Genomic DNA, 12392 nt, shown 5'->3' with positions numbered 1-12392 from the left:
CCCTGCGTGCAACTGACGTGACGTGTCTGTAGCCGAGTTGCATAAGGCAGGGGGGAAAGTCCCTCGCTCTTTTTTTTTTTTTACTTTCTTAAAACAAAATTTAATCTGATCAGGTCGCCCGCTTTCCGCGGGGCACGGTGTTATCGGCCAGTCTGAGCACGTATCTATTATTTATTGTTCTGTTGTGCCGTTCCGATCTTTGTTTTCCCTTCCCTGTGGTGTTATTGCTGAACTCGACTCCGCTGTGTGGCAAGATGTTGGATTTTTTCACCATCTTCAGCAAAGGAGGCATCGTGCTGTGGTGCTTCCAGGGGGCCGGCGCCAGCGGGTCCTTCACGGGGCCTGTCAATGCGCTCATCCGCTCCGTCATTCTGCAGGTAACGGCGACGCGGAGAGACGGACCCAGCGTGACAGCTGTCAGCGCCGGGGGAGCCGGCCGGCGGCGAGGTTCGCTTGGCTGCAGCGAGCTGGGATCGTTTAACGAGCCCCAGATAACATTGATTGCAAACAACAAATGCGCACCCTTTTCCTGGTCCTTTAAAAAGCAAGTTGTGCTTTTTCGCAATCGAGTCCTGTTTTTATGTTTTCCGTTCCTTATGGCTTTTCCAAGTGACAGCTTTATGGAGTTGCATGTCTGAACGTGCTTTGATTTATGCAAACAAAACAACAGCAACTCATTATCATTAGTTTATTCCTTTTGCTGATTATGGTAGATGGGCGAGGTCTTCTTTAATTGGTAATTGTCGTCTCTTCTTAACGCCTTGCCTGAGCAGGGTCTTAAGATCCCTTAAATATTTTCCAGTGTGTTCGTGTCACAAATATCGGGAAGAAAATGAGCTGTAATCGTAGTAAGCCTGCAAGCGCCTGTCGTAAGCAGTGCTTATAGCCGTGGCCCTTTACACAAAGAGTGGTAGGAGTGTGGAGCAAGCGGCGATGTCGAAGCTGACCTTGGCTGTTTTCAAGTAAAAGCTTCGATTCTTTACAAATGGGTGGCACTAGTGAACCCCAGCAAGATCCTCTCATTTGAAAAGTTTATTGTGATCTCCTGTTCTGATGAGGTGGATCAGAAGCATGCTCTGTGTGGTCTGTCACTCTTGAGCTTAACATGGACATAGAAGCGTGCTTTGTGCAGGTAGCGAGCCGTGTCGGCATGCGGAGGCTGCAAAGAGACGAATAAAGGTTTATTCCGTGCTAGAAAGAAAGGAGACACGATGTTTCTTCAGGAAGGCTCCACAGCCGAAACATTGTGTTTCTTTTCTTCTCTTTTCAGCCTGGAATAAACCTTTACTTGTTCCTTTGAAGTGTGCTTTGTGCCCCATAGTGTTGTGAAGCAATCTGAGCGCCAGACTGTGCTGTTGGGGAGAATTGGTTGTCGAGAGTGGACTATAATAAAACCTTCTAGTACTGATGCAGCCTTTTTTTTTTCTAGGAGCGCAGTGGGAACAATTCCTTCACCTACGATTCCTTAAGCCTCAAGTACAAACTGGACAATGAGTTTGAGCTGGTGTTCGTTGTAAGTAATTTAGTGTTGTACAAGTGGTTCATTTTAATTCCGAGGGAAAGGTTTTAAATCGGTTTAAAAATCTCCCCCTTTGATGCTTTTCTGGTCTTCACTGACAGGGAAACAATGTCTTTAATATTTAGACGGTTATTTTGGAATGTCTTGGCTAACAGACTGGCGTAGACTTGTATTTTTTTAAAGAAAACCAAAACAGATCAATTCAGTACATAGACCTAAAGTCAGCATCTGCCACCCACCACCCCCGGCAGTGAATTGCAAAATCAATGGAGATCTTATTACCTCAAAGTCATTTTTCTCCTTGACGCAGCATGACGCTGTGGACATCTTTTTTTCTCTGATTGTTCGTTGTCCTTGTTCATCTGTTGCCCCTTTCTTGTGATCGGCTCTCAAACTCCGGGTGACCACCCTGCAGGACGCTGGTGGTAACTAATCTGAAAGGGAAACGTAGTGCGACACACCTGCACTCTGTGAATTCGAAGCATGAATCCCCCTGGGGGGTGTCCTCCATTTTCCAAGATCTTTCTGTCAGTAGATGCGATTGACAGGGGGCCAGAATGAGTTTCGGTAGCAGTTTCCCTCCTTTTGTTTGCTCGCTGTGACTCGTGCGTTCGGAGCTCCCGGGCTCCGAATCAGTACGCGTTGTTTGGTTGTGCGGTGCAGGTTGGGTTCCAGAAGATCCTGACGCTGACGTATGTGGACAAGCTCATAGACGACGTGCAGCTGCTGTTCCGGGACCGCTACAAGAACGAGCTGGAGCACAGAGGAGCCCTAATGCTGCTCAGCTACACTTTTGAGTTCGGGAGTGACTTCCTGCAGCTTCTTCGGTACGCCCTTTGACAGGATCACTCGTCAGAGTCATTTATAGCGTTCAGAAGTCCCGCATCCAGCCGTATAGTGTGTTAAGAATTTTGGAATAACAAAATCGCATTCTGATTTGAGTTCCTAGGCAGAGATGGGATGATAATTCATAATAATTTCATATACTTGTGTAGCCCTTTTCTGCACAATCCACTCAAAAGCGCTTTACAGGTAATGGGGACTCCCCTCCACCCCAATCGGTGTGTAGCAGTACTTGGATGATGAGACGGCAGCCAAAGTATGCCTGTACTCTCACCACACACCAGCTATCAGTGAGTGAGTGATGAAGCCAGTTCAGAGATGGGGGTTATTGGGAGGTCATGACTGGGAAAGGCGAAGGGGAAATCTGGCCAGGACGCCGGGGTAACACCCCTACTCTTTTCTGTGATCCTTCCGTTCCAGTAAAAGATACACCGATATGCTTTCTGTAACCTTTCAGAGCGCAGTTTTGATTTTGTTGTGCCAGCCTGGGCCAAACCCAGGCGCTGCCCCTCCTCTCCGGCTTTTCCCGACCCTGCCCCGACGCCGTGATCTCTCTCTCTCTCTCGCAGGCAGGCGGAGGACAGCAGCAAGGCCCGCGCCCCTGTCGCCATGAAGACCTTCCAGGAGTCCCAGAAATCCCAGAAGACGGTCAAGTCCATGATCGAGACAAAGGGAGGGGACAAAGGAAAGGAGAGCAGCAAGAAGAACAAAACGGCCAAAAAGGAAGGTGAGGCTCTCTGCTTGCGGAGGCTCGGCAGGGGTGGGCGTCGGGATCCGATGGCAGTTTTCATTCTGGGCATCTTGGTCCTATCACAGTAGGACACCCAGAGAAAAGGCTTTGTGCTGCTTTGGTCTCAGGCGACACTCTTGGTTTCAGATCATTTCTGGAGGGCAGTTGTGACGGTTCACTTTGTGCTTCCTGCTGCTGCTGGATTCTTAGTTTCCTGCTATTTAAAATGTCCTGGGGGGGGGGGGGGAGATCAGGAGCCTTCTGACAGCGGAGCTCTGGAATGCAAGAGGAAGGCATGAGCTCTGCAGCCCCGCGTTGGCAGGGGGAGAGACACCAGTTTTTTTTAATTTTCCCCAGTTCATATTTTTATGAATCCAAAATATTAGAAAAAAAGGGTCTTTTAAAGGAATCTCACCAATCAGAAAGAATCACTGTTGACTGATGCATAGCTACAATGCTCTCGATCTCGAGCAAACAGCACTTTACTAATTAGAATACAATTAGCCACTAATACATTCAGTGCATTCTGTGTTCATGGGACCATGCTGGTGCACTTACTGCACATGCCAGTCCAGCCATTCAGAATGCTCAAAGCGCAATGCGCCATGCCAAGTATAAAGCACTTTCTAACTCCCTGATAACTGTCTCCCCAGCTCCTGCTCCCGCGGCGGAGACGGCGGGCGACTCGCCCAGGGGGGGGGCCCCCAAGAGTGCCCCCAAGAGTTCCCTCAAGGCCGCGGAGAACGGGAGCCAGGGCCTGAGCTCGGAGGAGATCATCCAGAGGAACCGCGAGGAGTTCTTCCGCAAGCGTGGAAAGGCCACGGCCCCCGACAAGCAGAGGTGAGGGGCCGGCGGGGGAGGGGGTGGGGGGGTGTTGGCAGATGGCATAGGACTGGCCGGTGACATTCGTCAGCGTCATTTACAGCAGTAAAATGTGTTCTTTAAAATAAAATCACGTTCTGATTTGAGTTCCTAGGCAGAGATGGGGCGATGACTAATAATAATTCCATATACTGGTATAGCGCTTTTCTGGGCACTCCTCTCGAAACGCTTTCCAAGTAAGGGGGACTCCCCTCCTCTGATCTGAGACGGTTATCCAGGTTTCTCCTAGAACTCTACGACCAAGTCACTTTGCTTCATGCAAGTCTCGCTGAGACACTTCGGCTCACGTTTGCATTGAGCCGCCAGCAGGAATGTGTTTCGGGGAGGTGGGGGCGAGACAGCTCGTGTCTCAGGGCTGCTCCGCTCTCTCCCCCGGCAGCAGCAAGTCCCCCCGGCCGCCGAAACCGCGTGGCAAGGAAAACCGCGTGTGGGACAACGGGGGCAGCAGCAGCAGAGACCTGGACTACAGCAAAAGCAGCTTCAACGGCACCCAGGACGGGGAGGGCACGCTGGAAGACACGTCTGCCGACCTGGTAGGTGCCTGGCTGGGGGGGGGGCCGGTTACAGTCGGGTCAGCGTCCACCCTGTCTTGGAATTAGATTCAGTGTCGGGTATAATAATCTATACTGCAGTCAAAGCTTGGGACTCCATGCAGGGAAATCGGTACGGGGTGGAAATGAAATGGAATCATTAACTCCCACTGATTTTTGTCATCCCTGCTCTTAATAGCACAGTAATCTTCTCTCGGCACGAAGGCGTTCGGATTATCGGCATTTTTTCGTATTGGCCGAACGGGGGTTTGAGCTTGTCAAGTCAAATGGGAGCTGGGCGTCAGGGAGGTGGCAGCCTGCTGCGTGACTTCGCTCTGACCCCCAGACTCCCCGTCTCCATCAGGGGGTGCAGCCTGGTACCATGGGGGGAGACCTGCGCCCGGTGGATTACGAGTCCAGCGAGGAAGAGGAGGAGGAGGAGGAGGAAGAGGAGGAGGAGGAGGAGCAGGTGGTCTCCAGTGCCAGTAAGAAAAGGTGAGGCAGGGGTTGTCATTTTACAGCAAAAACAGATGTTGCTTATTTTTAGGCATGAAAGAGCACATGAAGACAGTGGAGTGGCTCCTTTGGTGTTCAGGCAGATGCGACACGTGCAGAATGAAGACAGTGGAGTAGCTCCTTCGGTGTTCAGGCAGATGAGACGCGTGCAGAGTGAACACAGTGGAGTGGCTCCTTCGGTGTTCAGGCAGATGAGACGCGTGCAGAGTGCACACAGTGGAGTGGCTCCTTCGGTGTTCAGGCAGATGAGACGCGTGCGGGTGCAGTTTCTGTTATTATGTGAAACCCTGTGCCTTGAGTGTAGAAACAGGTGTTTTAGAAATCTGCGACAGACTAATCGTTCTCTGCTTTTCCCAGCTCTAAGAAAGGAGGCTTCGGGGGGATGTTCAGCATGCTGAAGGGTCTCGTGGGCTCCAAGAGCCTGACCCAGGAGGACATGGAGCCTGTGCTGGAGAAGATGAGGGACCATCTCATCGGTATGACAGACTGCGGCGGGCAGTGCACTATTGACCTGTCCAGGAACTGCATTTGCAGGAAAAAAAACATTGCTAACAGGCTGAAGAAAATGTTAAGGCGGTTCAGCCACACATCGATTTTAGCTGGGAATGAAGAGTGTACAGGACTGTTTGACCCCTCTCATTATAAAAACCCCATCTTTACTCAGTAAGGCGCTATGTTGAGGCTTGAGAATGAGAAGTGCGTTTCGTCATTACGTGCTTCGGGGTGATTGGGCGTAAGAGCTGTTTGCAGTTTTATTCTTTATCTCAAATGGTCACTTGTATATCCATATTATGAGGCATAAGCTGACTGTGCAGCAGGTCTACAAAACAGGAATGGTGCTGGAGGTTTTGTTCAAAATTTCTGCTATGGCACCTGAACAAAGCTAAAACTCGTTTGTCAAATGCCCCCCTTTTTTTTTTCATGCAGCGAAGAATGTAGCAGCCGACATTGCCTCTCAGCTCTGCGAATCTGTGGCAAAAAAGCTGGAGGGCAAAGCCATGGGCACCTTCACCAGTGAGTACCCCTGCCGACGCCTCTGAGCTCGGAAGTGTGCGTCGTAGGGTCTGATGCCAGACAGCGCTGACAGTGAACGGCTTCAGAGGTCGGCGGACTGGCGCTGATGTAGTCTGATCGGATCTTCACGCATCGTTGAAGAGACAGTGTGCTTACAACGAGGTGCCATACTTAATGTGCTAATTCAGCCCAGGTCTGTGGTGAGCATCCGATACACAGTGTGGCACAGCGCCCGTTTTTTTTTCAATCGCTTTGAAATATCACCAGCAGCCATGTCACCCTGCATCTCGCAGCTGACAACGCCCTGAAGCTCAGCAGGTGTGAGCCTGGCCAGTACCTGGATGGTACTGATGGAAAAACTAAGGTTGCTGCTCGGAGAGGTGTTAGTGGGACCAGTAGGGGGCGTTCACTCGCGATCTGTGTGCGTCCTAATGCCCTGGTATAGTGATGGGGACACTAGGCCATAAAAACCTCTGATGAGATGTAAAACCTAGGTCTGTGGTCATGATGATGCCCCGCCCCGACTGAGTACTGGAGCATCATCCAGGTGGGGCTGCACACGGGTGGTGGTGGAGGGGAGTCCCCAATACCTATAAAGCACTTTGAGCTGAGTGTTTAAAAAAGCGCTACATAAGTGTAAGCAATTATTGTTTTTCAGTCCGATTCTAGGCCTGAGGGTGCACTCACGCGCCGGTCCGCTGGTATTTCGAGGTTGAAAAAAGACAAAGACAGTAAATGGCACCGAACAGCACAGATTTGGGTGCTTGGCTGTTGGTCCAGCCTGTTACCTATTCGTCTGTGTGAAAGCTGCTTATATGGGATGCAGCTGTGAGGTGGGGGCTTGTCCTCTGTGCGGAAAGCCGTCTCCCTCTCGGCGCGTGACGTGTGTGTGTGTGTGTCCCTCAGCCGTCACCTCCACCGTGAAGCAGGCCCTCCAGGACTCCCTGGTCCAGATCCTGCAGCCCAAGCGGCGCGTGGACATCCTGAGAGACGTGCTGGAGGCGCAGGCTCAGCGCCGGCCCTTCATCATCACCTTCTGCGGCGTGAACGGCGTCGGCAAGTCCACCAACCTGGCCAAGGTCAGCGGCCGCCGAGCTGGCAGCACCACCCAAAGACGCCTTTCGGCCATCCGAACGGCGGAGCCCCTTGAGGAACTGCGGAGCCCCTTCTGGGGAGCGCGAAACCAGAGCTGGAGTTCAGAGTTGGCGAAGTACAAAAACGAGCTCCTTGAGATGGGCCGGGGCCTTTAGAACTCAAGGATGGTTACAAAAGTAAACAGGCGCCGTCCTTCGGATGAGATGTAAAACCGAGGTCCTGAATCTCTGCGGTTATTAAAAACCCCAGGGTGTAACCCCAGTGTCCTGGCCAAATTTCCCATGGGCCCTTATAAGTCATGGCCTCCTAATAATCCCCATCTATGAATTGGCTTCATTACTCTGCTCTCCTCCCCACTGATAGCTGATGTGTGGTGAGCGTTTTGGCGCACTATGGCTGCCGTCGCATCATCCAAGTGGAGGGGAGTCCCCAATACCTGTGAAGCGCTTTGAGTGGAGTGTCCAGAAAAGCGCTATATAAGTGTAAGGAATTATTATTAAAATACTCATTTGCCCCCTCTAGCTCGTTTGGTAGTGAGTGGTTAATTGATCCCAGGGTTTCATCCAGACGTTTCAGTCGCTGGAGCTGTTAAATTCATCCCAAGTTGGTCACACGCCAGGTGTAATTTACAAAAATGTAAAAAAAAGGTGGAAAAAAACAAGTGTGAACATAATACACTACACTACACTGCCTTAGTGTCATCATTAGCCTGCCCCAGCGTAAGAACGGTCACAAAGGCCCCGTTGGACCCCTCTAGGTCGTTTTGATAGTGCGGAGTTAATTGATCCCAGACATTTCAGTCTCTCGGGCCGTTTGCATTCATCTCGAGGTGGTCAGCCAAGGGTATGTGCCAAAATCCAAAGGCAGACGTTTGGGGGAAGAAAACGTCCTTATCAGCCCGTCGCAGCTTGAGAGGACGGTAGCTGCGGTCTCACTGCTCCCCCGTCCTCCGCAGATCTCCTTCTGGCTCATCGAGAACGGCTTCACGGTGCTGATCGCCGCCTGCGACACCTTCCGGGCCGGGGCGGTGGAGCAGCTGCGCACCCACCAGCGGCGCCTCAGCGCCCTGCACCCGCCCGAGGCGCAGGCCGGCGGGCGGCCCCGCGTGCAGCTCTACGAGAAGGGCTACGGCAAGGACGCCGCCGGCATCGCCATGGAGGCCATCGCCTACGGTAACCGCAGGCCCCCAGCCCCTTCGCTTCAGTTAAATACACATCAAAACGTTCAGACTGCTTCAGTGTCGTTGAAGAGACACGATTATTTGCCAGCAGCCATATCACCCTGCAGCTCCCAGCCCCACTGCAGCTCAGCAGGTGTGAGCCTGGTCAGTACCTGGATGGGAGACCTCCTGGGAAAAACTAAGGTTGCTGCATGAAGAGGTGTTAGTGGGGCCAGCAGGGGGCGCTCACCCTGCGGTCTGTGTGGGTCCTAATGCCCCAGTATAGTGACGGGGACACTGTACTATTATAAGGCGCTGTCCTTCGGATGAGACGTACAGTTGCAAGAAAAATCCTTTCTCAACGAGTGTTAAATATTGACAAGAAGTACAATTGTTTGTGTGTTATTAGTTTAAGCAAATTGTGTTTGTCTTTTATTGTGACTTAGTAGCCCTACTTTTTCAGACCACATTTTTATGAGCAATTAATGTTGGAAATGGTTCACAAACTTTTTCTTGCAACTGTAAAACCAAGGTCCTGACTCTGTGGTCATTAAAAATCCCAGGGAGTTTCTCGAAATCTTCCATCACTCTGCTCTCCTCCCCACTAAGAGGTGGTGTGTGGTGAGAGTACTGGTGCATCATCCAGGTGGGGATACTGGTGGTGGTGGTGGAGGGGAGTCCCCATTACCTGTAAAGCGCTTTGAGTGGAGTGTCCAGAAAAGCGCTATAAAGCTTATCAGGAATTATTATTTTTCCTATTTTTTAATGTTATGCTGTCACATATAGACTACGGCTCAAACGTGCCATTAGCAGATTTGTTTGGCTTTGCCAGGCCGAGATCTTGTTTGCAGAAAAGCAAAAAAAGACCTGCTTTTTTTCCCCGCTCAGCCCGGAACCAGGGTTTTGACGTGGTGCTGGTGGACACAGCAGGCCGCATGCAGGACAACGCCCCCCTGATGACCGCCCTGGCCAAGCTGATCGCCGTCAACATGCCCGACCTGGTGCTGTTCGTGGGGGAGGCCCTGGTGGGCAATGAGGCCGTCGACCAGCTGGTCAGTGCCCGCCGCGTCCTTGCTCTGTGTGAGTGAGTGAGAGAGAGAGAGCAGGCTAAGTGGGAGACGTTTTTCAAGTTTTTTCCCCTCCCCACTTGACTTACCTGGGGGGAACTATTGGAGTTATATTATGAAATGTATCTGCTGCCTTGTGCTATTCATTTTGATTGGTGTGTTTTATTTGTTTGATTTGAAAAGCGGGAGGGGCGCATTTCAAGTTGCAGGCCATTACCGGTAACATTCCAGGAGAGGGCGCTCCTGTGCTTGTCCGCAAGTCGCTGTTTCAGGCTCATTCAGGATCCAAGAATCTTAAGAATGCTGGTCTTTTTCAGCACGGACAGTATATACCGTGCTGCTTTTGTCATTTTGCGGGTTTGTGGGCATCTGGTGCGCGTTTTGTCCCCACAAGTCAGGCTGTGGCTTTGCGTCCCCCCGCAGGTCAAGTTTAACCAGGCCCTGGCTGACCACTCCATGTCTGATAAACCGCGGCTCATCGACGGCATCGTCCTCACCAAGTTCGACACCATCGACGACAAGGTTTGTATAGCAGCAGGCAACAGTTCAGTTCAGGAACTCATTTTTCTCCTATATGGAAGTCCTATATGAAGTGGTTAAGGGGGTTTAGTTTTCCCGGTTCAAAGGGAGGGGAAAGATAAAACCATGAGCTTCTTTTTAAATGGGGTGGAAAAAATAAGAATCCCTAAATATATATTTTACATAGAAAGATGGATCTGGCTGTAGTAATGGGGTGATTGCAATGCAGTGTTAAAATCTGCTGATGTTTTGGGAGCGTACTGGTGCACTATGGCTGCCGTTGCATCATCCAGGTGGGGCTGCACACTGGTGGTGATGGAGGGGAGTCCCCATTACCTGTAAAGCGCTTTGAGTGGAGTGTCCAGAAAAGCGCTATATAAGTGTAAGGAGTTATTAGTGACCTTATGATCTAACATGATTTCCCAGTCCCCACTAAGGGCATGATCCTGGGTTTCTCACCCCTTTCCTCTGTTGTTCTGTGGTTCCTCAGGTGGGGGCTGCCATTTCGATGACGTACATCACCGGCCAGCCCATCGTGTTTGTGGGCACTGGGCAGACCTATAGCGACCTGCGTAGCCTCAACGCCAAGGCTGTGGTCGGCGCCCTCATGAAGGCCTAGAGGGAGACGCGACCGCCATCGCTCTCCCCCTGGCCGCCCGCTTTTGAGAATTCCAGTCCTGCAGCAGCTTCCATCTTCACATCCACAGACCATGTGCACACATGACACACACAGGCTTGGCACCGTTTGGACATGGGGTGGAACCGAACCCTGCTCACGACAGCATGCGTCGTTGGGAAGAGACTGTACTGTGAGATCCTCCTGTTTGAGCCCTTCTCCTTATGAGACCTGGGGTCCAGCTGACGTTTACCTCAGCCCTGCTCCGGCTGTTGGGGGCTGGCTAGACGCAAGAGACCTGAAGCTGAGAATTCCTGTATCCCCGTTTGAATATGTTTTATCAACACAAATTAGTTTTCTGTCATAGTTCAGGGAATGATGACTTTTTACGAAATCGCTTAAAAGTGGCAAATGGTTAAAGTGGCATTGTTTTTTATTTATTTTTTTTGTTTGCTCTTGTTCTGATGTCCATTTTTGAAGATCGCGAGGCAGAACTATTGTTTATCACAACTAGCTGTCCAGCTCACAGCAGAACTCTATTCGGTGTTCTGAAGACGCAGTCCTATGTCTGGAAAATCCGGTCTTAACCACAACTGAATCCAGCCAAAGTCAAACCCCTGGAGAAAGAAGTTACCATAGTGCCTGTATTACTCTCCACCGATTCACAGCTTTGTGCAGTAGATAATCTCAGCCCGGCTATGAAATCTGAAATGTCTCAGATCTTGTGAGGGATCCTGCCTGTAGGTTTTACTGTTGCACCTTGAGGTACCTGCTATGGAAATTCCAATGACTTATCCATGATTTGAGCCTTAGTCCTCTGCTCTGTTTCTTTTGTTGGGGGTGGGGTGGGGGGGTGGGCATTTACATGACAAAAGGTCTTTTATCCCAGTAACTCTCAGTGGCTAAAGGCACCCACACACCTTTGGTGTGGGCTGTTTAAGTGACTGAATTTTTTTTTAGTCTAGTCTAAAAGAATTTACAATACAAAGGTGTTGAAGCTTCCAAACCCTTTATGCAGTAGTGCAATAAAAGAGAATTGAGAGCTATATAGAAAAGTCCATGTCATAATTTATGAGAATGTAATACATTTGTTAAAATAAAGCTGCTATGATAGCCTTCCCGTGGCTCTTATTTTTTTTGGGGGGTGGGGGGGGTTGGGGAGGGTGAATCTCAGGGGCACATATGGAAACCTGTGGGCTCTTATTTGAAGTTTGTCAAACAGCAATAGGAAGCTGGAAATGACCAGGTCTGTGTTACGCTGTGTGGAACATTACAAGCTGTTTCTCTGACAATGTGCTCTTTGACTAGATGGTAGAAATCTTTATATTGCAAAAGCAAGGGCATAGAACAAAATTTACTTAAGCGCCATTAAAATACAGCAATATGTTATACAGCAAGACTGATGTGGGGGAAAAGCTAAAGAGTGCTTTGGCGACCTATGGCATGCTTCTGTTGAGTTGGCACCTGCAAAAGTCACAATTCTAGTATTGCATTGTGAAAGAGCCACTAATTTATTAGTTATGAATATATTATTTACTAACATTTATTTACAGCATGTACCTGCTGTGTTATGAAGTGTTCCATCTTCATGGCTACCAGCTAACTGGAAATGTAAAGTTACATTTCCAGTGGAAAACTGGAGAAGTCTGTCTCGCTTTCCTCATAGTTTTGAATAGGTTGGACTATAATACGATGGACGAAGGCAGCCACGTCTTCTCCATTGTCTGCATTTCTATTGTCTCCTGGAAACGGTGCCTTAAATCTTTCTATTTCATTTCTGCATATAAAGCCTTGGGATTCTTTTCTTCCATGCCTAGTTAAATTAAGCATGTTACCTGCACCGAAGACATTCTAGAAAATTCAATTTTGTGTTTGAAGGAGTAGATATTAATTAGTAACCTT

The 12392-nt window shown here is 49.9% G+C and overlaps 1 protein-coding gene across 3 annotated transcripts; it reads left to right on the top strand.

Annotated features, from left to right (window-relative positions):
* The first annotated feature begins 3 nt into the window (after window positions 1–3).
* On the top strand, window positions 4–11608 carry srpra (SRP receptor subunit alpha). 3 transcript variants are annotated; one of them, XM_069182576.1, is made up of 14 exons: window positions 4–377; window positions 1430–1513; window positions 2183–2346; window positions 2932–3089; window positions 3746–3932; window positions 4354–4507; window positions 4869–4999; window positions 5378–5496; window positions 5948–6034; window positions 6941–7113; window positions 8085–8301; window positions 9177–9340; window positions 9779–9877; window positions 10365–11608. In XM_069182576.1, exons 1-14 carry the CDS (start codon window positions 255–257, stop codon window positions 10491–10493), a joined length of 1989 nt encoding a protein of 662 aa, XP_069038677.1. In that variant the 5' UTR covers window positions 4–254; the 3' UTR covers window positions 10494–11608. The 3 variants fall into 3 exon arrangements, with proteins under 3 accessions (XP_069038677.1, XP_069038676.1, XP_069038678.1); XM_069182575.1 differs by having other exon boundaries at window positions 4351–4507; XM_069182577.1 differs by having other exon boundaries at window positions 5–377; window positions 4357–4507.
* Window positions 11609–12392: the final 784 nt, after the last annotated feature.

The sequence above is a fragment of the Lepisosteus oculatus genome, chromosome 23 (genome assembly GCF_040954835.1).
Source record: "Lepisosteus oculatus isolate fLepOcu1 chromosome 23, fLepOcu1.hap2, whole genome shotgun sequence".
Lineage (NCBI taxonomy): Eukaryota > Metazoa > Chordata > Actinopteri > Semionotiformes > Lepisosteidae > Lepisosteus > Lepisosteus oculatus.
This window is presented reverse-complemented; position numbering and strand designations above follow the sequence as displayed.

Coding starts and splice junctions, on each gene's coding strand:
- srpra (XM_069182575.1), top strand. CDS start 255: ATGTTGGATTTTTTCACCATCTTCAGCAAAGGAGGCATCGTGCTGTGG. Junction 2,347..2,931: donor GACTTCCTGCAGCTTCTTCG/GTACGCCCTTTG, acceptor TCTCTCTCGCAG/GCAGGCGGAGGACAGCAGCA. Junction 6,035..6,940: donor AGCCATGGGCACCTTCACCA/GTGAGTACCCCT, acceptor TGTGTCCCTCAG/CCGTCACCTCCACCGTGAAG.